This window comes from Periophthalmus magnuspinnatus, chromosome 13 (assembly GCF_009829125.3).
Source record: "Periophthalmus magnuspinnatus isolate fPerMag1 chromosome 13, fPerMag1.2.pri, whole genome shotgun sequence".
Classification (NCBI taxonomy): Eukaryota; Metazoa; Chordata; class Actinopteri; order Gobiiformes; family Gobiidae; genus Periophthalmus; species Periophthalmus magnuspinnatus.
Genome location: NC_047138.1, coordinates 21196130 through 21223580, shown reverse-complemented (window position 1 = coordinate 21223580; position 27451 = coordinate 21196130). Strand labels below are relative to the sequence as shown.

Below are 27451 nucleotides of genomic sequence, written 5' to 3'. Positions count from 1 at the left end.
CAGCGGAGGCGTCGCCTGGCCGGAGCCTGCCTCTACTGCGGCGAGCGCGGGCATTTTATAGCCTCTTGACCGGCTCGGCCAAAAGGGGGCGCCCACCAGTAGCGCTGGGAGTACTGGTGGGTGGGTCACACATCCCGGATACCAATGATAGACTGCGGCTTAGTGCCCACCTGTGCGTACGCTCAGAGACTCTACCTGTTTCCGCCCTCGTTGATTCCGGGTCCGAGAAGGATTTTATCGACGCCCAAGTCGCGGAACAGCTCGGCGTACACCTGGAACCCCTTGAACGCCCCCTAAATGCCCAGGGACTTAATGGATGTTTTTTGGGTCGTGTGACCCACGTCACGGAACCCGTCACTGTGGTTTTGTCCGGCAACCACCGTGAGACCCGGCAGTTTCACGTCCTGTCTTCCTCCGCCTCCCCGCTAGTTTTAGGCTACCCCTGGCTTCGAACTCATAACCCCATCTTTGATTGGGCACGGGGTGGGGTCTCAGGGTGGAGTCCCGAGTGCCATGCCCAGTGTCTCCAGTCGGCCCTACCTCCCGCCGGGGGGCCCGGTCCCGCCATCAGCCCGTCCCAGGACGTTCTTAGCCTGTCTTCGGTTCCGGCGGAGTATCACGACCTCAAGGAAGTTTTTAGCAAGAGTCGGGCGCTCTCCTTACCTCCGCACCGCCCCTACGATTGTGCCATAGACCTCCTCCCGGGTGCCCCGTTACCGTCCAGTCGGCTGTATAACCTCTCGAGGCCGGAGCGAGAGTCTATGGAGGAATATATCCGGGGTTCCCTGGCCGCTGGAATTATCCGACCTTCTACTTCCCCCGTGGGTGCGGGCTTCTTCTTCGTGGCCAAAAAGGACAAGTCACTGCACCCCTGCATTGACTACCGGGGGTTGAACAGTATCACCGTTAAAAACAAGTACCCGCTCCCCCTTCTGGACTCTGCGTTCACGCCACTCCACGGAGCCACCGTTTTTTTCTAAACTGGACCTGCGAAACGCCTACCATCTTGTGCGCATAAGGGAGGGGGACGAGTGGAAGATGGCGTTTAAGACCCCCCTTGGCCACTTCGAATATCTGGTCATGCCCTTTGGTCTTACCAATGCCCCTGCAGTGTTCCAAGCCCTGATTAATGACGTTCTCCGTGATTTTTTGAACCGGTTCGTCTTCGTTTATCTGGACGACATCCTGATTTTTTCCCAGTCCCTCCAGGAGGATCGCCGTCATGTCCGCCTGGTTCTTCAGCGCCTCCTAGAAAACAAACTGTTTGTTAAGGCAGAGAAGTGCGAATTCCATGCGGAGGAGGTCGGTTTTTTGGGCTTCATTGTGGGGCGGGGCCAAGTGAAAGCCGACCCCAAGAAGATCCAGGCTGTCGCGGATTGGCCCGTCCCGACCAACCGCAAGCAGCTCCAGCGGTTCATCAGCTTTGCCAACTTTTATAGACGTTTTATAAGGGACTTAGGGTTATCTCACCCCTAACCAAACTTACCTCTCCCTCGTTACAGTTTTCCTGGTCCCCCGAGGCGCAATCAGCCTTCGAGAGGCTCAAGAAGCTGTTCACCTCTGCTCCCATCCTACACCAGCCCGACCCCCGGCGCCAATTCATCATGGAAGTAGACGCCTCCGACTCGGGAGTGGGGGCCGTGCTGTCGCAGAGGTTTGATCCCCACAATCGCCTCTGTCCCTGCGCCTTCTTCTCCCACCGGTTGTCCTCGGCTGAGGCCAACTACGACGTGGGGGACCGGGAGCTTCTGGCCGTCAAACTCGCCCTGGAGGAGTGGCGCCACTGGCTGGAGGGGGCGGAGCAGCCGTTCGTGGTCTGGACGGACCACAAAAATTTGGAATATATCCAGTCTGCCAAGCGACTGAACTCTCGTCAGGCTCGTTGGTCCCTGTTTTTCAGTCACTTTAACTTCCTCCTGACCTACCGTCCCGGGTCCCGGAACATCAAGCCGGACGCTCTTTCTCGCCAGTTCACCCTGGAGGACAGCCCGGGTCCCGCGGAGATGATCATTCCTCCCTCATGCGTTGTCGAGGACACCGTCCGTGAGGCCCAGACCAACGACCCTGACCCAGGTAACGGCCCACCTGGTAAACTGTTTGTCCCAGACTCTGTCCGCTCCCAGGTGCTCCAGTGGGTCCACGCCTCCAGGTTCGCCTGCCATCCCGGTGCGAGTCGCTCTCTCTCTCTACTCAAGAGGCACTTCTGGTGGCCCATCATGGACACAGACACCCGGGCCTTTGTCTAAGCGTGCCAGGTATGTGCTCGGGCCAGGGCCTCCCATTCACCCCCTTCTGGACTCTTGTATCCCCTTACAGTTCCTCGGCGGCCGTGGTCCCATATCGCAGTGGACTTTGTGACAGGACTACCTACCTCCCAGGGGAACACGGTCATCCTCACGGTGGTGGACCGGTTCTCCAAGGCCGCTCAATTCATAGCCCTGCCCAAGCTCCCAACGGCCAAGGAGACCGCCGATCAGCTCACCAACCATGTCTTCCGCCTTCACGGCATCCCGGTGGACATTGTTTCGGACAGGGGGACCCAGTTCACGTCCCAGGTGTGGCGAGCCTTTTGCAGCGGTTTGGGGGCGACGGTGAGTCTCACGTCCGGCTTTCACCCGCAGTCAAATGGGCAGACGGAGCGGGCTAACCAGGACCTAGAGTCTGTACTGCGATGCACCGTCTCCGCTAACCCCGTAACTTGGAGTTCTTACCTGGCCTGGATAGAGTACGCCCACAATTCTCTCGTGAGCTCGGCCACCGGGATGTCCCCGTTCCAGGCGTCCCTGGGGCACCAGCCTCCGCTTTACCCGGCGGAGGAAAAGGACCTTGCCGTCTCGTCAGTCCAGCATCACCTCCGACGCTGCCATCGGGTCTGGAACAAGACCAGGGCAGCCCTCCTTCGGTCCGGGGCGCGCACCAAGGCCGCGGCCGATCGCCACCGCATCCCGGCGCCCACATACCTGCCCAGCCAAATGGTTTGGCTCTCATCCAAGACCATCCCGCTGAAGACCGACTCCCGCAAGCTGTCTCCCCGCTTCCTAGGACCATTTAAGATCGTAAGAATCATCAATCCGTCTGCTGTGCGACTCCAGTTGCCCCCGTCTCTCCGGATCCACCCCACCTTCCACGTTTCGCAGATCAAACCAGTCCGCACCAGCGAACTTTCGCTCTCCATCTGTCTTGTCTGCCTCCTGCTTCCTGGATCCTCGTGTTTGTGATCTGAACTGTTTGAGACTGTGATTTCACTGAGACTTGTAAAATAAACACTGTAACCTTGCCCCGAGTCTGCACCTCTTGGACCTTCCCGCACCCGTTACGACAGCGTATCACCTGGTGCGCATAAGAGAAGGGAACAAATGGAAGACTGCCTTCAAAACTCCTCTGGGACACTTTGAATACCTGGCTATGCCTTTTAACCAATGCTCCAGCTGTCTTCTAAGGTTTCATTAATGACGTGCTATGCAATTTTCTCAATTGTTTTGTGTTTGTGTATTTGGATGACATTCTGATTTTTTCCCTCAGGAACACCAGCACCACTTGCGCCAGGTCCTCCAGAGATTACTAGAGAACAAACTCTATGTGAAGCTGGAGAAGGTCAGTTTTCTGGAGACCATTGTGGGTTGCGGGCAGGTGAAAGCCGACCAGAAGAAGATTAAGGCGGTAACTAAGTGGCCAACACTCAACAACAGGAAATTGTTACAACGGTTTATTGGGTTTGCTAACTTTTACCGACACTTTATCAGAGACTTTAGCTGAGTGGTGGCTCCCCTCACTAAACTCACCTCTCCCTCCCAACAGTTCTGCTTGACCCCAGAAGCCCAGTCTGCCTTTGAGAAACTCAAGACCTTATTCACCTTTGCCCCGGTTCTATGTCAGCCTGATCCCTCGCCAGTTTGTTGTAGAGGTGGATGCCTCAGACACGGGCGTCAGAGCTGTCCTCTCTTAATGGTTTGACCCATACAATCGGTTACATCCCTGCGCCTTCTTTTCTTGTCGCCTCACACCAGCAGAGAATAACTATGATGTGGAGGACAGAGAATTATTGGCAGTTAAACTTGCTCTGGAAGAATGGTGTCACTGGTTGAAGGGGGCGGGGTATCCCTTCTTAGTTTGGACTGGTCATAAGAATTTAGCCTACATACAGTCAGCTAAACACTTGCTCTGCAAGCCCGTTGGTCACTCTTTTTCAGTAAATTCAATTTCATTCTCACATCCAGGATCTCACAATATCAAGCCTGACGCACTTTCTCGCCAGGCTTACCAGGAGGGCACTCTGACTGCTCTGGAACCCATCATCCCACCTATCTGTGTAGTCATTGCTGTTCACTGGGAGATTGAAGACATGGTCCAGGAGGCTCAATGCAACCAGGCTGACCCAGGTACGAACCTCACATCCTCCGACCCAGTTCACTTCGATCGGTACAGATTACCTCGTCTCTGACCCTGCTGCCCACGATCCGCCCAAGGACTACTGCAAACAACCCTGCTCTCAACTGCCTGACCCATCTTCCTTCATTTGCCCATTTCAATCTGTAAATAAACATTGTTAAACTTTTCCCCCGAGTTCTGTCTCTTTGGTTCCCTGTCAGTCATTAGGACACCAATAAATAAAAGGTAAAACCATACAAATAAATATAAAAAATAAAAAACACAGATTGCACCTACACCAGACTGAAGACAGCAAACTTCTCTGCCTATTCCAACGGGCTTGTAAGCCTGGCAGCGCTCTTTATGTTTTCTGATGCTTTGTGACAGCGGCCTCAAACATCTCCCTAAACTGGGGGGCCTGACAGGTCACTTCACCACCCGTCTGATGGAACTTTGATGATCTTTTATCACATGAACCCTATGGAGATACGGCCTATTCCATATGCATGTTTTCAGTGACGTTATAATAATATATGGGGAAGGATAATGAATGTAAGAAGATGTATCTACAGAGGAAGAGGGGCATTTATATTTACTAAGTTAAAGGTCATGTACCTGATTTAGTTTTGCCCGAGTTCACATATATTGTATAAGGAGCTCTCAATATAAAAATAAATAAATACATACATTTTAAATATGTACTGTCTGCATTAAAAGAGATTTATTGTCCAGGTTTGCATGCAAAACTTGGCACTGGTCAGCAAGAGTGCTTATAAAGTAATTTTGGTGAATAATTACGATGTTCGGAATGCATAAGATAAGTGAGGAATAACTTTTGACCACTGAAAACAGTTTAAAAAGAGAAAATTCTGTTATTTTAAAATTCAGGAACAGCACCTTCATTTGAGTGTCTATCATGCAAATTGCACTTATAACAACCATACTTTTGTACTTTTGAGTGATACTGTTTTTGAAGTATCCATGCTCTTTATAGATACTCTGGATGCTCTGGTGGAAGAGATTTTCTATAAAGAAAATGCATTGCCTGTCCCCCCCAAAAAAGTCACCATCAAAAAAAAGGTCAAACACTCTAATATTTTGTTGGACCGCCTTTAGCTTTGATTACAACATGCATTCTGTGGCTTTAAGCTTTGATAAGCTTCTGCAATGTCACAAGATTTATGTCCATCCAGTGTTGCATTAATTTTTCACCAAGATCTTGCATTGATGATGGTAGACCAGCACATCCCAAAGATTCTCAGTGGGGTAAAGGTCTGGCCAATCCCCTTGTGAAAATAATGTCTCATGCTCCATGAACCACTCTTTCACAATTTGAGCCCAATAAATCCTGGCATTGTCATCATGGAATATGCCTGTGCAATCAAGAAAGAAAAAATCCATTGATGGAATAACCTGGTCATTCAGTATATTCATGTAGTCAGCTGACCGCATTCTTTGAGCACATACTGTTGCTGAACCTAGACCTGACCAAATGGTGGAGGCTCGTACCTATTTGCTTAGTTAAATCCAAGTGACAACTGACGGGCATATTCCAAGATGACAATGCTAGGATTCAGCGGGCTCAAATTGTAAAAGAGTGTTTCAGGGAGCATGAGACATTATTTGCATTGGCCACTGCAGAGTCCAGACCTTATCCCCATTGCAAATCTTTGGGATGTGCTGGAGAAGGCTTTGCGCAGCGGTCAGACTCTACCATCATCAATGCAAAATCTTGGTGAAAAATTAATGCATAACTGGATGGACATAAATCTTGTGACATTACAGAAGCTTATCGAAACAATGTCACAGCAAATGCGTGCCGTAATCAAAGCTAAAGGCGGTCTAACAAAATATTAGAGTATGTGACCTTTTTTTTTTTTTTTTTTTTTTTTACTTTTTAAAACTTTTTTTTTGGCCAGGCAGTATATAACTAAAATGGCATCACGCAACATAAGTACATACTTTTTGAATAAGAATCCTAGTAAAGGCCTACACAGTCTCAAACAAAATCTCAAATTGTGTGTCCTTTGAAACCCTTCATGACTCTTGGCGTTAGAAGCTTAAGTCTACCAGGCTTCGCTGCGGTCCTCAGCCTGCCTCTGTGTCCGCTACATGAACAAGGATCCTGGATCAATCCACCTGATCCTGTCCAACCCCTCTTCCACAGCTCCACAGCTCTACCAGCACACACACAATTATACAGGATTAGCTGGTCACTGGTTTCCGCTTGAGGCCAGACTAAAAATAGTTAGTGACAGGTTTTACTGAGGAATTTCACACATTGTGATCTGCTTCATTACAGTGTTCGATAGGTTATTTTATATGATCTCTAACTGTCTAATTCCACATCCATATTTCAGTTAATTTGATACACCCACAATTACGCATCAACAAATTATTAAGCTTTTATGTTTTAAACTTTCAAAAGACTGTTTTTCATGTATCCATGATGTCAAACTACGTTCTAAGCTCTGCCACTTGCTTTTTTCTCTTTTATTGCCTAAAGTGTTAAACAGTATGACATTAAAAATGGATCCAAGCAGCTAACACCCAAGGTAATCTGAAGTTACAGGTCAGATCTGTCAAGAGGTTACACCATATTGATAAATTACTAAATTTCAAATGTTTGTGAGAAACTAATTTTTTTGCATACCATTAAAAAGTTCAAGGTGGCGCTGTGGAGCAATGTAATGTTTGACATATGTAAATTGCATATCTATGAACTCAGATCAAGATTTTGAACAAAACGTATATTAATGCCGGGAAATAGAGAACTGCATGTCTGAGTTAGGGGCCATTGAAAACTTCAAAAAATGTATTTTTTTCTTTGCAGGCTGGCCACACCCACATTTTATAACCTAAAAAAAATCAAGAGAGTAGCCTATAATCCCACATGGATCTAGTTCATTTGGATCAATTTGCAAGTTTCTTGAATGAAAATCCAAGGCACAAAAAATATATTATTATATTTATATATAAGAGGTAAAAAAAAAAAAAAAATGGAGTTCCGCCCACAATGGCCGACTTCCTGTAGGGTTTAGGGTGGGGTCATAATATATATTTTTTACTTGTCTTGACATGCTCTATGTTTGTACCGAATTTCACTTGTCTACGATGAAAAAGGTCTCTCATTGCCATAATGTATTTTGATTTTTGAGGTGATGCTATTGAGTCATTTTGAAACAAATTTTTTTGAACATCAAAATAATACATTTTTCACCAACTTTGAATTTTGGGTCCAATAAAATTGACTTTTTGTTAACGTTCAGGGGGTCAAAAGTGGCTTCAATCCGGCCACCAAAATAATAATAATAATTAAAACTGCAAGCAGTGATAAAGGCCCTCGCCACCCCTTGCGACCGCGGGGTACACGCCACCGCGGAGATCCCGCCTTTCATTCCCGCTTACATCGCTCCTCCCCCCAAAATCAGCGACTGAGTAATACTACTCCATTCATTCCAATGAGACCATTTATCATATTGTCACGCTTGTACGGTTGGAAATAGAAGTTTGGCTTCATTGGCTTTTTTTTTCAGTATTATGAGAGGAATATGTGTACCAAATTTCAATGGTCTATGACACAGTAAATATTTTTCATCCTATTTAACCAAAACCCATGTATTTCAATGAGAAATGTCAGACGTTGCCATGGCAACACCTTTAAAAATAGAGATATGGTGTCATTGACTTTTTTGTTCAGCATCAGAATAGGGATGTCCATGCCAAATTTCAAATGTTTGTGACAAAGTAATATTTTTTGTGTACCATTTAAAATTCCAAGGGAGCGCTGTGGAGCAATGTAATATTTGACATATGTGAATTGCATGTCTATGCACTCAGATGAAAATTTTGAACAAAACGTATATTAATGCCGGGAATTAGGACACTGCATGTTTGAGTTACGGGCCATTTAAAACTTAAAAAAACATATTTTTTCTTTGCAGGCTGGCCACACCCACATTTTATGATTTAGGAAAATACAAGAGAGTTCCCTATAATCCCACATGGGTCTAGTTTATTTTTACCAATTTGTAAGTTTCTTGAAAGAAAATCCAAGGCACAAAAAATTCAAATGTGAGAGGTAAAATTTTGAAAAAATGAGGTTCCGCCCACAATGGCCGACTTCCTGTAGGGTTTAGGGTGGGGTCATAATATAATTTTTTACTTGTCTTGACATGTTCTATGTTTGTACCAAATTTCATTTGTCTACGATGAAAAAGGTCTCTTATTGCCGCAATGTATTTCAAATTTTGAGGTGGCGCTATTGAGTCATTTTGATACATACATTTTTTTGAACAACAAAATAATTAATTTTTCACCAATCTTGAATTTTGGGTCCAATAAAATTGACTTTTCGTTAACGTTCAGGGGGTCAAAAGTGGATTCAAAGTCGCGACCAAAATAAGAAGAAGAAGAAGAAGAAGAAGAAGAATGGAAACGCATTTTCCACCCATTATTTTTCTCCTAAACCATAACAGCTACAGTCATGTGACTTTCTCACATTGTGCCCCATCACAAATAAGGCCCCTGTGAATTTTTTCACATGTCCACGACAAATCGCTTGTCTTCTACGAATTTTTGAAAATGAAATTTGAAGAGGGCGCTAGAGAGCCATTTTGTGAGAGAGTGCCTTGATTTGCATACCATTGTGTTCAGCTCACAAATGTGCATAAACGCTGTATTAGCGTTTTCCCAACAAAAAATGTGTGAAAGACAAATATTTTATTGAAATATTGCAAAAATTGCGATTTTGTTGAAAATTCACCCTGACCACACCCAAAGTCATAATCAAAATGTAATTGTTAATCTTTAATCACACATGGGTTTAGTGTGATTTGGCCAAATTTGACGTGTTTGTGATGAAAACTGGGCGAGAAAATGTCCTGAATGTGAGGGTGTGCACTTTTGTCGTTCTCGGGTTTGATCCAATATGGCCGACGTCCTGTACATTTTAGGGCGGGGCCATAATATCATTTTTGTCATGTCCCGACATGTACTATTTTTTTTATGTAAGTTTCGGATTTTTACGTCGACTTTTTTCCGAGTCAGGCTCCCATTGGCCCCATGAAAATCAAAGTTTGAGGTGGCGCTACCGAGTCATCTTTCGTTATTTTTTCTCTGGGTCTTTTGTGACAATTAGAGCTCGTCGCGTTCTAATTTTTGACACCACTCACTGCCATGTCGGGGCGTGTTTACTACTTGATTTTTGCCATTTTCCGGGTTTCGGACGCGGTTTTAATGAGTCCCTCGCCGGGACAGAGTCCCAGGCTCGGGCCTAATTAAAACTGCAAGCAGTGATAAAGGCCCTCGCCACCCCTTGCGACCGCGGGGTACACGCCACCGCGGAGATCCTGCCTTTCATTTCCGCTTACATCGCCCCTCCCCCCAAAATCAGCGACTGAGTAATACTACTACATTCATTCCAATGAGAGCATTTATGACATTGTCACGCCTGAACGGTTGGAAATAAAGGTATGTCTTCATTGGCTTTTTTATTCAGTATTATGAGAGGAATATGTGTATCAAATTTCAATGATCTATGACACAGTAAATATTTTTCATCCCAGTTAACCAAAACCCATGTATTTCAATGAGAAATGTCAGACAATGCCATGGCAACACCTTTAAAATTAGAGGTATGTTCTTATTGACTTTTTTGTTCAGGTTGCGAAGCCAAATGTCCATGCCCAATTTCAAATGTTTACGTCAAATTAATTTTTTTGGTCCAATTCAAAAGTTCAAGGGGGCGCTGTGGAGTACAAAAAATTCTGACATATGTAAATTGTCATCATTTCGTGTAGATCAAGATTTTAAACAAAATGTATATGCCGGGAAATAGGACACTGCATGTGCGCACTTTAACACTTCAAAATATTGCTTGTTTTTTGCAGGCTGGCCACACCCACATTTTATGATGTAGAAAAACCCAAGACAGTTCCCTATAATCCCACATGGGTCTAGTTCATTTTGACCAATTTGCAATTTTTTTGAATGAAAATCTGAGGCGCAAAAAATCCAAATGTGAGAGGTAAAATTTTGAAAAAATGGGGTTCCGCCCACAATGGCCGACTTCCTGTAGGGTTTAGGGTGGGGTCATAATATATTTTTTTACTTGTCTTGACATCTTCTATGTTTGTACCAAATTTCATTTGTCTACGATGAAAAAGGTCTCTCATTGACGTAATGCATTTCAAATCTTGAGGTGGCGCTATTGAGTCATTTTCATATGTTGATTTTTTTGAACATCAAAATAAAAAAAATTTCGCCAACCTTGAATTTTGGGTCCAAAAAAATTGACTTTTCCTTAACGTTCAGGGGGTCAAAAGTGGATTCAAAGTCGCGACCAAAATAAGAATAATAATAATAATGGAAACGCATTTTCCACCTATTATTTTTCTCCTAAACCATAACAGCTACAGCCATGTGACTTTCTCACATTGTGCCCCATCACAAATAAGGCCCCTGTGAATTTTTTCACACGTCCACGACAAATCGCTTGTCCTCTACGAATTTTTGAAAATGAAATTTGAAGAGGGCGCTAGAGAGCCATTTTGTGAGAGAGTGCCTTGATTTGCATATCATTGCGTTCAGCTCACAAATGTACATAAACGCTGTATTAGCGTTTTTCCAACAAAAAATGTGTGAAAGACAAATATTTTATTGAAATATTGCAAAAATTGCGATTTTGTTGAAAATTCACCCTGACCACACCCAAAGTCATAATCAAAATGTAATTGATAATATTTCATTACACAGTGGTGTAGTGGAAATTGCCCTAATTTGAAGCGTTTGTGATGAAAACTGTGCGAGTAGATGTCCTGAATGCGAGGGTGTGCACTTTTGTCATTCCCGGGTTTGATCCAATATGGCCAACTTTTAGGGCAGTGCCATAATATCATTTTTTTCATGTCCCGACATGTTCTATTTTTTTATATGAGTTTCGGATTTTTATGTTGACTTTTTTCCGAGTAGGGCTCCCATTGACCCCATGAAAATCAAAGTTTGAGGTGGAGCTACAGAGTCGTCTTTCGTTATTTTTTCTTGGGCTCTTTTGTGACAATTAGAGGTCGTCGAGTTCAAATTTTTGACACCACTCACTGCCATGTCGGGATTTTTGCCATTTTCCACGCTCTGGACGTGGTTTTAATGAGTCCCTTGCCGGGACATTGTCCCAGGCTCGGGCTTAATAATGGACTTTTTTTTTTTTTTATATATATAATATTATATAATATAATATTATATAATAATAATAATTAAAAAAAAGAACAAAAATAACAACTTCAGTCCCATGAGATCAGATTGTCCATTTGAATATTTAGTCCATGTGTGACTGTAGGCAGAGTCTTTCAGACTGAGTTTCAAAGTCTGTGTTAAATCCACTAATGCAGGACTATTAGTGGTTCCTAGAGTGTCCAAAAGTACAGTGGGAGGGAGAGCATTCAGTTACCAAGCTCCTGTGCTATGGAATCAACTCCCTGCTGATATTAAACAGGCCCCCACAGTCTCTGTATTTAAGACCAGGCTTAAAACCTTCCTCTTCGGTATAGCTTATGACCAGGTTACTTAGTGAGGGAGTTAGGGACATTAAAACCCGGGATAAGATAGGCTGCAGTAGGAGATAACTAGCTGGGGGAAGTATGGCAACCTGAGCACTACCCTCTGCTTTGTCCTATTTTCTCATCAGCAATGCTATTCACATGTTGTCCCCTGTCCCACTCCCCCTGTGGAGTGTAACTCTTTCAGATGCCCCGATGACAGCTGGACCCTCTCCTCCTCCCCGCCTGGGCCTCCTCCACCCGCCTCCCTCTCCTCCTCGCCCGGCTAGTTAACAGTGAACCTAAAGTACACTCACCACGATTTCCTTAAGTAATTTCTGAGTAAACGGTGACTCACAGATGTTTGTTGCAGTGTAAAGTCTGTATACAACAGATTATTAGTAACCATAAATCAAAATATTAAATATTATTTCCTACTTATTTGCTCTGTTCAGTGCTTGAAATTAGTTATCGTGAACGCATGGCAAAGCTCAAGTATATTCAGAGTGCTCTCTACTGGAAAATGTTGGTTTTGCAACTTGCAGAGTTTTAGCAGCCCATTGTCTGATATGGGTTACTCAAACTATTAACCTTCAAAGAAAATCATCTATGCACAGTATCTTAAAAATTACATCAATTCTTAGTCTTGCACTTATAACATATTTATCATGATTAATTCTCTATATATCTCTGCAATTCTGTTTTGCACTCACCATCCTCTGGGTCAAGTATCTGCACAGTGGCCTCCTGGGGATACTCCAGCACAGCCATGACCGCCTCAGACAACACAATGTGGAAATCTTCCGACACTTCGTACTCCAGGTCGGGCAGGATCCTCACCCTCCACACAGCACTGCTCTGGCCTGGGTTAAACTGAACCTGTCTCTGGGCCTTACCACGGAAGTCCTGATCCTTCACAGCTGTGCCATCTCTGGTGCCGATACCTGGGGAAGAGAGGAGAGGCTAGGTGAATACTTGGTCGGTGAGGTTACGGTTGATGTTAAGGTAGCACCACAGATACTGGAATTGGGTATCGGTGCCAATCATAGGAAGTGATCATGACTGTGCTTCCGGCTGCACTGACTCTGGCTTCTATTCAATGTATACTGAAAAAAACATCGCCCCTTTCTCCATAATTACTGCTGTCACACTCACCATTTTGATCTTAAAATTAAACATTTGAACCCGTTCTACATGATCCTGGTGTTTGCATTTGGCTATTTGGTCAAAGGTAGATCAGTCAATGTAATAAGACTATTCACTTTTTATCAGTGTGTTAGTAAGTGAACTATTATATTAGTTGCTATTAAAATATATAAGATATTTGGATCAGTTTTGTAGTAATTTTATTGTTAGTTGACATATCACTAAATATTTCATGTTTTGCAATTTAAAAAAAAGACCTATAGAAAACAGTATTTTGAATCAACCCCACTCCATCTGCTTGGACATGGCACGTCATCTACTGGCAGCAGTGGGAATGAAACAGTGAAAAAGATAAAAACTTGCCATTTAAACAGCCTGACCGGAATGCTAATAAAAGAACACATTTACAATGGACTCAATTCAATGGCAAAAATGATTACCATGGCTAAATGCTCAAAAAGTCGGTTTCACCATGGAGAAAAGCCAGTGGAACCACCAGGCCAAGTTGCAAGTTAGATCGTAGGCTGTATTCGAATGCCCATCCTAGCTCCTAACCCCTCATTCATTACATAGCCCAGCACTCCTTTGCAGAATCTATAGTGCACTCATTCATAGAGCACTTTGGATACATAGCTCATTACATTCAGGTCACGTGACTGGGTCTGGGTGAAAAAGTCTGCAAAACTCTGATAAAACATGATTTCTGGGAACTTCCGGTTGCGCTAGTAAGAGGATGACAGCTTGATTCTCACAGGCCCAACGTTTTTGCAAAATAACTCTCAAAATTACGCTTTCTGAGAATTCTTGTGACACTGATTGAAGATGGAAAAGGGAGTACTGACAAGAAGAAAGAAAACAGCAAATTTGAATGATGAAGACACCGAGAAGAACCATGGTGAAAAAAGCTGCTCATCAGAGCTAACGGTAACTCACAAGGGCGTGGATATGGCCATTCCTGAGCCCACTCTCCGGAATATCCTGAATGAGCTCTGTGATTTAAGAAAAGATAATAATGACAAATATTCGGACATTAAAAACAAATTGAGTAGTCAGCAAAAGAATAGATGAAGCGCAAGGGAGGATTGAAGAGACCGAGACCGTGTTACACGCAGCATCCAGACTAATCAAGAGGCTAACAGTACACCAAACTAGTCTTGAAGAGCGGCAGATAAATCAAGAGGGAAGAGCGCAGAGAGAGAACCTTCGCATTTATGGCATACCAGAGGGGTCAGATATGGTCAATTTTTTAGACCACTTGTAGTAAAGGGTGCTTGACTTCCCTGCTGACCAGGCACTTGAAATCGAAAGAGCACACAGAACTTTGACAGCCAAACCCAATAGTAACACTCAGGCTAAGCACCGCTCCATTGTAGTGAAGTTTGGAAGCCACCGCACTAAAGAGGAGGTTATTTGGAGAGCATGACAGAAAAAAAAAGTGTATTGTGACAGTGCGCTTCTTTGTTGATAATCTTTTTTTGCACATGGGTTTAGTGGGTTTTGGCCAAATTTGAAGTGTTTGTGATGAAAACTGTGCGAGGAGATGTCCTAAATGCAAGGGTGTGTGTGCTTTTGTCATTCCCGGGTTTGATCCAATATGGCCAACTTCATGTACATTTTAGGGCGGGGCCATAATATAATTTTTGTCATGTTCTATTTTTTTATGTGAGTTTCAGATTTTTACGTTGACTTTTTTCCCCGAGTTGGGCTCCCATTGGCCCCATGAAAATCAAAGTTTGAGGTGGCACTACCAATTCGTCTTTTGTTATTTTTTCTCTGGGTCGTTTGTTACAATTAGAACTCGTTGACTTCTAATTTTTGACATAACTCACTGGCATGTCGGGGCGTGTTTACTACTTGATTTTTGTCATTTTCTGGGTTTCGGGCACGTTTTTAATGAATTTCTCGCCGGGACATTGTCCCAGACTCGGGCCTAATGAACACTATAGCGTCTGCTACACTAGACGTGAAATGTGAACATTATTGGATTCAGATGAAAATTGGAAAATAAATTTGGTGTATGACATGGACCAAAAAATTATGGACATGGGTCATTTCTCACAGTTGAGCTCCAGGGGTACAAAGACTCAAAAAAAAAAAAATTGAAATTGAGATATTCATTTTGATTTTTGTGTAGCTTGTCGTCAAAACAAAAATGACTGCATTATTGAATGGAAATTCCCACGCCACTTTGACACATGTGCATATAAAACCTATCTAGTCTTAGGTTTTTAATCCAAATGAGCTCCAACTCCAAATGCAAAATCTACAGATGTTGATTGCCAATAACACTGGGTTACAAAAAAAAACATTTTTGAAAGTTGTCTGTGTTTTTTCAACTGAATTAGGACCATTTAGCACCGCTGAATCCAAAAATGATATCCATTTTTCTCAGTCAGGTCAGGTTTTTATGCTAATTTGATTTTGAAAAATCCGATCTTCTGACTAAATTGATTACAATTTTGTGACATTATCAGTTGATTTTCTTTAATATTTCTGATCCAAAAATTGTTTTAGGAGATAAAAAAATAGTTTTCTATCAGAATGTATTAATTAAATGTTACGTTATGTTAATTGATAAAGGTAAGTACATGTAAATTGGAATGTTACGTTATCATTGTGCAAAATTCAGGACACAAACTTCTGTTTCTATGAACCTCTTGAATGCTCAGCAGCAGGGATGTCTCTCTTCAGAGTCCAACAGTAATCAGCCATCATGACTGCATCCCAGCGTCCCTGATACCTGGTCTCCATCTCTTTTATGTCCTGATGGAATCTCTCCACCTGCTCATCACTCAGTGATCCCAGATTCTCAGGAAACCTGAACATTTAGCTCCTGGGAAAAAGGATGTGGAGCATCATCATTAAAAACACACTGGAGGAATCTTTGTTACTGATGTCAGGAACTTCTACAAAGACAGGTACTGGAATTTCATCACAGTGAGCTACAGGACGACGTGCTGATTCACGGTCAGGATACTTGAGGCTGCTTCGGTTCTTTCTGTTGATCCCAGTCACATCAATAGCCCAGAAGTAGCTACTGATGTCGGCTCTCTCCAAACCATGGGAATTCCAAACTTCAGACAACTCTTCTTGCCTTTAGTCCACTGATGCAGATACTCGGTGCATGACTTGCATGCCATGTGTGGCGCCCAAGCTTCATCTTGGTCACCAAGTTTAATACCAAAATAAGCATGGTAAGCACGCTTTATGAAACTTGTTACTTGATTCCTGTTAGGAACATTGGTGTATTCACCACAGATGTAGCAGAATATGTCAGGCTTATTTTTGCAAGATCTTCTAGTCGATGCCATTTCATTCACTTGTAATATAAACAAAAAAAACAATTAGTCATAAGTTGGCACATGCAAAATCTTCAGAATTTGTTTATAGCGAGAAATATAACAGAATTTTGCATCATATGACGTGAAAATACTCATACATGTAAACAAAATCGTTTAAAAACAAATATGTAGCTTAGTTCAGAACGTTGACCTGATTGAGCAAAACCAATGTGATTTTAGGATTCAGCACATCAAAATTATCCTAAATCAGCTAAAAAACATAGACAATAAATGTAGTGTTGACCAGTGTAATCATCCACATTTTGGGGATATTCTTTACAGTTTATGTGTATCACGCTTTCAAATTATTATGACTTCATTTCCTGTTTATTTGATTTCCGCTCACGGACACATGGATCAGCCTAAAGAGCTCAAATTGTAACCACTGATGCAGAATAAAACAGTGAACAGAAAACAGTATTGAGCATGTGGCCAGTTGCTTCTATTCCCCCTATAATACACATAAAAACATAACTTTGTCCGATTGGCATGAAACTTGGGGAGAGAATTGTAGGTCTCAAAACGCAGCAAAAAGTCAAATACACCATGCCTGTATTATGCACTAGGTTGACGGTGCAAAGCCACAGACCCCCTTCGGTGTCACCTAAAAGTTGACCGTATGGGAGAGGAGGCTGGTAAATTTTGGAATACAATCAAACTGTGAATACAGCAGCGTAATGAGCACATGGTCAGTGGTCTCTATAGCGCCCCCTATCATACCCAATCCCTTATGGGACTGGGGGCGGGCAAGTTTTGGAGTAGGCTGACGAAATTCAAAATGGTGATAGAGCTCTGTGAGACAAGCCAAAAATTGAATAAGCTCACTGTCTATGTCTACTGTCTACGAACAGGAAGTCGGCCATATTGGATTGAAATTCCCACGCCACTTTGACATACGTGTATATGAAATCTATCTAGTCCTAGGTTTTTCATCCAAATGAACTCAAACTCCACATGCCAAACCTACAGATGTTGATTGTCAATAATCATCTACGTTTAGGGGATATTCTTTATGTATAGCACGCCCTCAAAATATGACTTAATTTCCTGTTTCTGTGATTCCCGCTAACGGACACATGGATCAGCCTAAAGAGCTGAAATGTTAAACACTAATGCAGAATAAAACTTTGAATAGAGCAGTGTAATGAGCACATGGCCAGTGGCCTCTATAGCACCCCCTAAGCACGCCCTAAAAATATGACTTAATTTCCTGTTTTTTTTTTTTATTCCCGCTCACGGCCACATGCATCAACATAAAGAGCTCAAATTATAAGAGCAGATTCAGAATAACACTTTGAATAGAGCAGTGTAATGAGCTAGTGGCCAGTACACGTAAAAGACACAACATTGTCCGATTGCAATGAAACTTGGGGAAATAATTGTGGGCCTCAAAAGGTACAAAAAAGTCTACTACACCATACATGTATTATGCACAGGGTTGCCGGATCAAAGCCACAGACCCCCCCTCGTATGCAGCCATGGCTGCACTGCAAGTTCACATTGTTCTTCATTTTTATGCCCATACGATCGCATTTTTCACCCCCTGAATGTCAACGAAAATTCTCCCATGGGGGTATAGGATCAACTAGCTTGGTGAAAAATTTCATAATTTTGGCATCGCGACAATGTCCCATGCCCCCAATTTGACAGCGGCACCAAGAAGTTGACCACCCGCTGTTGCATGGGGGGGCAGTTGCGCCAGGGCGAGGGCCATCATCGCTGCTTGTGGCTTTAAATACTGTTTGTGTTTATCTGTTCTTTGGGAGAGAGTTTGGTAGTGCACAATTTTGAACATATAGGAGGATTTTCTTCTTTTATATGCATGATAATTATGTTGTATATTTAATGTGCTATCAATACAAAAGATATTAACATAGTTTCTTAATGTGAAGGGGATTTCAAGTGCAGCTAAGAGGACTAAAATATTATCAAAAGTTAAACGTGAGGATGCCCTAATAGTACTATTACAAGAGACACACCTCTCAGTTTCAGAACATGAACAACTGAAAAAAATGGGATATACAAGAGCTTACTACTCATCATATAAAGGAGGACGAAGACGAGAGGTTATTATATTAATATCACAAGAAATACCATTTGAATATGTATCTGAGGAGTCAGATAAAGAGAAATGTATATAGTAGTTACAGAAAAAATAAAGAATGTACCAAATGTTACCATTTGCAATGTGTATGTCCCACCTGGAAGAAATTTTGCATTTTATAGAAGGTTGCTTGACTTAATGATTGGAGCATCATGTAACTTAATCTGTGGGGGTGATTGGAATATTAGTCTTAATCTCAATATAGACACATCCAAAATTATACCCACAATGGCACTGCCGAATAAAGTCAATAATCTAATGGGAGAGTTGGGCATAATAGACCTTTGGAGAGATTTTTACCCCTATAGTCATGACTATATTTTATTCTCATCCTGTCGTGATCCCTGTTTGCTGTCCTCCCGTGCTGTGTTCCCCCCTCCCTCACCTGCCTGTCTCCGGAGCTGGGCGGAGTCCTGCTCCTCCTGTGCGCACCTGCAGCCTATCTACGCAATCAACACCACCTGCTGTGGATAAGAGGAGCGAGGACCAGACACTCGACGCCGGAACGTCCGCGTGTCACACGTGAATATTTCTGCTCGACTCTGTACCTTGGTACTTTTTGTGAATACCATGTTTGATTGGAATTTTGGCTTTTCTACAGACCTCCGCCCGAGATCCAGCTCCGGACCTCCCTGCACCTGCACTTCTACCTTGGTATGGTCTCACGTAACCCACGCCTTGCATGTATGTCTTCTCCTGCTCACGGATTCGCACCCACGCTCCCCGGCTTCTCTGCATCTAAGAACTGAATCTGTCCATGAACTGCGCTGTGAAGCACCCTCGTTCCCCGTCTTGTGGATTATTGAACTGTGATTATTGTGTACCCACGTTTTGTGAATAAAGACATTGTTTAACCCTTCGAGAGTCGCGCATTTTTGGTCCCTCCGTCTTGCTGGTTACGACACATCCATACGATACATATTATAGAATAACGTAAAAGTGTTAAAGAAAGATCGTTATCAAATAGGTAGCTGTGCTATAGGCTTTATCTAACCATGCCCCTATTTTCTGTACAGTAGACATTGGAGATACGTCATGAAATACACTATGGAGACTCAAAACAAGTATTTTAAACAACACAGTTTCAGATGAGACAGGAAATAAAATGTTTTTTTGGAAACTAACCACACAGGAGAAAAGCTGTAATGCGAGGGACAATTATTTCTTGGTGTTCACATAATGAAAAAATAAAACAGCTTAAACATAGGAACCTTAACAAAAGATTGAAAGACCTTGAAATGCAACATAAGAGTAAACAGTGTCCAAAACTTTTAGAGGAGATGAAAAAAAACAGGAATAAAATAAATCTACTGTGTTCACAGGAAGTCAAAAAAAAAAAAAAAAAATGTGTCTTTGTAAAACAAAAAATATTATGAAGCAGGCCCCAAGGCGGCAAAAATACTTGCAAGAAGGCTGGAAAAGAGAGCTAAAGGTACTATTTACAATATTAAAGATCCATACGCAAATGTCATATTGTATAAGCAAGAGCAACTACAGGAAGCATTTGAAAAATACTACAGAAACTTGTACACGCAACAACCATAGAGGGCGAACAAAAACTTGATACTTACAGGTATTCTTGCTAAAAGACTGGAAAAATTACTTCCACATCTTATACACACAGATCAGACTGGTTTTGTTTTGCAGAGACAAATTCACGATAACATTCAACGCTCCTTGCATGTTTTACATCACTTTCATCAGCACAAATTGCAGGCTCCATTGATAAGCCTAGATGCTTCTTGTTCCAGGCACTTCTAGTGGAAGTAATTTGAAAAGAATTTTTAGAATTACATAAAATCATTTCTAGATTCATCGGGCAAGGAAAAAGACCCAGGGTTGGGTATAAAACTTTACAGCTTTTAAAAGGAGATGGGGGGTTGGCCTTACCCTACTTTAAAGGATATTTTTATGCTGCACAACTCAAGTCTCTTAGCATGTGCTCTCCAAAATTACAAGCTAGATGGAATGATATATAACTCCATTCAGTGTAGTGAAGAGTGCAGTGAGCGTTACATTGGAGAAACTAAACAGCTACTCCATAAGAGGATATACCAACACCGACAGGAGAGTTCCTCTGGAACCCAGTCCACCTTACATCTCCATCTCAAAGCCACTAACCACTCCTTTCAAGATAATGAAGTTCAGAAATGGTTTGAGAGGGGAGTTAAAGCTATTTTTGTCAGGAAAAATAATCCTTCCTTAAACAGGAATGGGGGCCTGAGACATAATCCCTCCCCCAGCTATAACTCCATCCTCAGACCCAGAACAAAGACAAGAATAGCAGAGTTGTCAAGGGCTGAATAGGGTAGTATCAGCTGAAACTGGGAACAATAGCTGTTTACAGTTTCAGAGTGGTTAGCCCCTCCCCTTAGATAGATATAAGCAGTAGCCACCAGCATTCTGACCAAAACTGAAGAAGCGGCTTGGATGAGCAGCAAAACGTCTTCACTCCTATAACAATTTGTCCAGTTGACATCTAACTTTGTCTTTTGCTATAGAACTTTTAGTTAAAGACCCTCCAATACACACAGTCCTGGCCACACAAGCTTGGACAGTTATTTCAAGGATATTAAGAATCCATTTATTAAAACCCTCCAATACACAGTCCTGGCCACACAAGCTTGGACAGTTATTTCAAGGATATTAAGAATCCATTTATTAAAACTCAGTAAAAGATTTCGATGAAAGTACAATGAGAATATCAATTACAGTGGTTTGCAAAAGTATTCATCCCCCTGAAATTTTATCACATCTTGTCAGGTCACAACCACAAATTTAAATACATTTTCTTAGCATTTTATGTGAATGAGCAACACAAAATGGCACTAAAGTGTGTCCATCCATCCATTTTCTTCCGCTTATCCATGGCCGGGTTGCAGGGGCAGCAGTCTAAGCAGGGACTCTCAAACTTCTCTCACCCTGGACACGTCCTCCAGCTCTTCTAGGCGGTCCCAGGTCAGCCGAGAGACATAGTCCCTCCAGTGTGTCCAGGGCCCTTCCCGGGGCCTCCTCCCGGTGGGACAAGTCGAGAGCACATTCCTAGGGAGGCGTCCAGGAGGCATCTTGAACAGATGCCGAGCCACCTCAATTGGCTCCTCTCGACATGTAGGAGCAGCGGCTCTACTTCGAGCTCCTCCCATGTGACCGAGATCCTCACCCTATGCCTAAGGGTGTGCTCGGTCACCTTGCAGAGGAAACCCATTTCGGCCTCTTGTATCCACAATCTTGCCCTTTCAGTCATTACCCAGAGCTCATGACCATAGGTGAGGGTAGGAACATAGATTGACTGGTAAATTGACAGCCTTGCCTTCCAGCTCAGCTCCATCTTTACCACAATGGAACGATACAGCAACCGCATCACTTCACTGGCTGAATGACGTCATCAGGACAGCATCATCTGCAAACAATTCAATTCATTTTATTTTTGTAACGCCCAAAATCACAACAACAGTTGTCTCGAAGGGCGTTCATGTTTTGAGATGTTTTGAGAGATGAGATCCTGTGGTTCCCAAACCAGACCCCCTCCAGCTCCTGGCTGCACCTACAAATTCTGTTCATAAATATAAAGCACAGAACCGGTGACAAAGGGCAGCCTTGGTGGAGCCCAACATGCTCCAGGAACAGGTCTGATGGCAATGTGAACACAGCTCCTGCTCTGGTCATACAGAGTCTGGACAGCAGTTAGCAAAGGGCCCCGGACGCCATACTCCCGGAGCACGCCCCCAAAGGATGCCACGAGGGACACGGTCGAATGCCTTCTCCAGATCCACAAAACACATGTGGACTGGTTGGGCCCATGAGCCCTTGAGGACCCAATGGAGAGTATAAAGCTGGTCCAGTGTTCCGTGACCGGGATGAAAATCACACTGCTCTTCCTGAACCTGAGGTTCGACTATTGGTTGAATTCTCCTCTCCAGTAGCCTGGATTAGACCTTACCGGGAAAGCTGAGGAGGGTGATTCCCTTGTAATTAGAACACACCTTCCGGTCTGCATTCTTATACAGAGGGACTACCACCCTGGTCTGCCAATCTACTGACATTGTCCCCGACTGCCACGCGATGTTGCAGATGTTGTGTCAACCATGACAGCCCCACAACATCCAGAGACTTGAGGTACTCGGGACTTGGGATCTCGCTACTCCCGGAGCCTTGCCACCGAGGAGCATGTCCCCAGCCAGGAAGAAGCTCTCGTACACCAGACGTACACATGATACGCTTGGGCCTACCAAGTCTGTCCAGCTTCCACTGCCAGCGGATCCCGCTTAGGACCAGGTGGTGATTGGTTGAAAGCTCAGCCCTTCTTTTCACCCGAGTGTCCATGACACGCAGTCAGATGACACGACAACAAAGTCGATCATCAACCTCCGACCTAGGGTGTCCTGGTGCCACATGCACTGATGGACACCCTTGTGCTCGAACATGGTGTTTGTCATGGACAAACTGTGACTCGTACAGAAGTCCAACACTGCTCGGGTTCAGATCACGGAGGCCGTTCTTCCCAATCACGCACCTCCAGGTGTCATTGTCTTTACCCATATGGGCATTGATGTGCCCTAGGAGAATAACGGAGTCCCTGGCTGGTGCACTGTCTAGTACTCCCCCAGGGATTCTAAGAAGGCCGGGCACTCTGCACTGCTGTTTGGCCCATAGGCTGACACAAAAGTGAGAGACTTGTCCCCAACCTCCGAGGCGCAGGGACATGACCCTCTTGTTCACCGGGGTGAACTCCAACACGTGGCGGCTAGGCTGTGGGGCAGTGAGCAAGCATACACCAGCTCGCCATCGCTCCCCGCGTGCAACACCAGAGAAATGGAGAGTCCAGCCGTTCTCGAGGAGTTGGGTTCCAGAGCCCAAGCTGTGCGTAGAGGTGAGGCCGACTATATCTAGCCAGTGACACTCAACTTCCCGAGCAAGCTCAGACTCCCCTAGAGAGGTGACATTCCATGTCCTCAGAGCCAGTCTCCATGTCCAGAGATCCGGTCATCGAGGCCCCCTCGACTGCCCCTCACGACTCCTTCCGCATGTGCTGGGTCCACGGGAGGATGGCCCCACATTGCTCCTTTGAGCTTGGCCCACCCGGGCCCCGTGGGTGCCACCCACCCCAGGCCTAGCTTCTGGTTGGGGCCCTGGTAACACCAGTCTGGGCGACAAAACTGGCCTTCTTCTGGTGCTTATCATGGGAGGCTTCTGAACCGCTCTTAGTCTGACCTGTCTCCCAGAACCTGTTTGCCATGGGTGATTGTACCAGGGGCATGAAGCCCCCAAAAACATAGCTCCCAGGATTATTCGGGTGCTCAAACATCAGCCAAGAGGCCCATGGTGACTCTGGAAGAGCTGCAGAGATCCACAGCTCAGGTGGGGGAATCTGTTCACAGGACAACTATTAGTCGTGCACTACACAAATCTGGTCTTTATGGAAGAGTGCCAAGAAGAAAGTCATTGTTGAAAACCATATATAAGAAGTCTTGTTTACAGTTCACTAGAAGGACAGTTCATTTGGAGGACAGAGCAAACATGTGGCAAAAGGTGCTCTGGCCTGATGAGACCAAAATCTAACTTTTTGGCCTAAAAACAAAACACTATTTGTTGAGGAAAACTAACACTGCACATCACTCTGAAAACACCATACCCACAGTCAAACACGATGGTGGCAGCATCATGCTGTGGGGGTGCTTTTCTTCAGCTGGAACAGGGAAGCTGGTCAGAGTTGATGGGAAGATGGATGGAGCTCAATACAAGGCACTCTTGGAAGAAAACCTGAGACTGGGCGGAGGTTTACCTTCCAGCAGGACAACGATCCTAAACATGAAGCCAAAGCGACAATGGATTGGTTTAAAGCAAAACATATTCAAGTGTTAGAATGGCCCAGTCAATGTCCAGACCTAATTCCAATTGAGAATCTGTGGCAAGATCTGATCTCCATCAAATCTGACAGAGCTTGAACTGTTTTGCCAGGAAGAATGGGCAAAAATTTCAGTTTGTAGCTGGACTTGTAGTGAAGTGACACTTACAGATAGTGGTAAATTTAAGGATTTTGATAGTTTAAAGGCTGAATATTGGTTTGAAAATTATGACTTTTTCAGATATCTGCAATTGCTGAATTATTTTGAACATAACATGGGAGTCAAAACAGACCTTAATGATCCAATACTTACAATATTCTTGTAAGCTTATAAGAACTCTACAGTCAAAGGGGCGATTGCTAAGTCTGATAAAGGGTTTTTGTAAAAAAAAAAAAAAAAAAAAAAGTTATATTCAACAGAACCGCCACCTTAATGTGGTGGAGGGGTTTGAGCACCTGAATGATCCTCGGAGCAATGTTGTTGGGGGATCCATGCCTCTGTCTGACCCGTTTGCCATGGGTAACCCTAAGAGCGCTTCAGAAGCCCTTTATGATGAGCAAGGTTCACTATGTCACCCAGACCGACGTCACCAGGGCCCCACCCTAGAGCCAGGCCATGGGTGGGTGCTTGAGAGCGAGCACCTGGTGGCCGGGCCTTTCCCCACGGGGCGCACCGGGCTCAGCCTGAAGGAGCGATGTGGAGCCATCCTCCCGTGGCCTCACCACCTGCAAGAGGATCCGTAAGGGGCCAGTGCAGAGAGATCTGGGCTGCAGTCAAAAGCGGGGACCTCGACGACCAGATCTCTGGGCATGGAGACTAGCTCTGGGGACATGGAATGTTACCTCTCTGGGGTGGAAGGAGTCTGAGCTTGTGCAGGAAGTTGGGTGCTACCGACTAAATATAGTCGGCCTCACCTCCACACACAGCTTGAGTTCTGGAACCCAACTTATTGAGAGGGGCTGGACTTTCTCTGGCATTGCCCGTGGGGAGCAGCGATGGGCTGGTGTGGACTTGCTCACTGCCCCACAACTCACCCGCCACGTGTTAGAGTTTGCCCCGGTGAACGAGAGGGTTGCGTCCCTGCGCATTCGGGTCTGGGACAGGTCTCTCACTGTTGTGTCGGCCTACGGGCCAAACAGGAATGCAGAGTACCCAGCCTTCTTAGAATCCCTGGGAGGGGTACTAGACAGTGCACCGACTGGGGACTCCATTGTTCTCCTGGGGAACTTCAATGCCCATGTGGGTAACGACAGTGACACCTGGAGAGGCATGATCGGGAAGAAGGGCCTCCATGATCTGAACCCAAGCAGTGTGTTGTTATTGGACTTCTGTGCTCACCACAGTTTGCCCATAATGAACACCATGTTTGAGCTAGGTCGGAGGTCGATGATCGACTTTGTTGTCGTGTCATCTGATCTCCGGTATCCTGTGTCTTGGACACTCAAGGCAGAGCTGTCAACCGATCACCAACTGGTGGTGAGTTGGATCCGCTGGTGGAGGAGGAAGCCAGATAGACCTTGCAAGCTCAAGCATATCATGAGGGTCTGCTGGAGCCCTGTGTCAGGGGGTCTTCAACTCACACCTCCGGGAGAGCTTCTCCCTGATCCCCGGGGAGGTTGAGGACATGGACATGGACTCGAGTGGGCCATGATGTCTCTATTGTTGATGCGGCTGACTGGTGGAAGGAATACTTTGAGGATCTCTTCAATCCCACCGTCACGTCTTTCGAGGAGAAAGCAAAGACCGCGGACCCGGAGGCAGACTCGTCCATCACCCTGGCTGAAGTCAGTGAGGTGGTTACGCAAGCTCCTCGGTGGCAACGGTCTGAGGGTGGATGAGATCCATCCTGAGTACCTTAAGTCTCTGGATATTGTGGGGCTCTCTTGGCTGACATGTCTCCACAACATCCCGTGGCGGTCGGGGACAGTACCTCTAGACTGGCAGACCGGGGTGGTGGTCCCTCTGTATAAGGAGGGTGTGTTCCAATTATAGGGGAATCATACTCCTCAGCCTTCCTGGTAAGGTCTATTCCAGGGTACTGGAGAGGAGACTCTGACCGATAGTCAAACCTCGGATTCAAGAGGAGCAGTGTGGTTTTCATCCTGGTCACGGAACACTGGACCAGCTCTATATTCTCCATCGGGTCCTCGAGGGTTCATGGGAGTTTGCCCAACCAGTCCACATGTGTTTTGTGGATCTGGAGAAGGCATTCGACCGTGTCCCTCGTGGTGTCCTTTGGGGGGTGCTCTGGGAGTATGGGGTCTGGGGCTCTTTGCTAAGTGCTGTCCGGTCCCTGTATGACCAGAGCAGGAGCTGTGTTCGCATTGCCGGCAGTAAGTCAGACCTGTTCCCGGTGCATGTTGGACTCCGCCAGGGCTGCCCTTTGTCACCGGTTCTGTTCATTGTATTTATGGACAGAATTTCTAGGCCCTGGTTTAGGGACCACAAGATCGCATCTCTGCTTTTTGCAGGTGATGTTGTCTTGATGGCTTCATCAAACCAGGACCTGTTACATTCACTGAGGCGATTTGCAGGTGAGTGTTAAGCAGCTGGGATGGAAATCAGATCCTCTAAATCCGAGGCCATGGTTTTCAACCAGAAAAAGGTGATTTGCCTTCTCCAAGTGGGTGGAGAATCCCTGCCTCAAGTGGCGGAGTTCAGGTATCTCAAGGTCTTGTTCACGAGTGAGGGAAGAATGAATAACACAAGGATTGAATTCATCCGCTTTTTTGTCTGAGATGTGGAAATTACTGCACTTAACAGCTCATGTTAATGTAAATGGCTAATGCTAGCAGGTTTACATAGAAACAGATTATTTGAAAGTGTTTTAATCATAATCAAGAATCAACAGTGCGCTAAAACATCCCTTCTTTCTGCTTTCATTCAGTCGTTTTGTGTCCAGTTAAAAACGTACCACTGTCCACTGTTGTTTTTCAAATTCCCGCAATGCACTCTGGTCTATACCGACCAGTCTAATGACCAAAACTGGAAACTACTAATTTTTAGTGTTCTACTTTTCATCAACTGGACATCTGGACACCACTAAAAATGGCGTGACCTCTAAATAGTGTCCTAAGTAGGGAATAGTGTGGACATTTGGACACAGCCTTA

The 27451-nt window shown here is 44.6% G+C and overlaps 1 protein-coding gene across 1 annotated transcript in view; it reads right to left on the bottom strand.

The window, feature by feature from the left end:
- The window catches only part of LOC117379835 (FRAS1-related extracellular matrix protein 2-like), a 262201-nt gene that overhangs the window by 175199 nt on the left and 59551 nt on the right, over positions 1-27451 (bottom strand). Inside the window, exon 4 of the mRNA XM_055226041.1 lies at positions 12617-12847. Within this exon, the coding sequence (XP_055082016.1) occupies positions 12617-12847 (231 nt within the window). The remainder of the gene's footprint in view (positions 1-12616; positions 12848-27451) is intronic.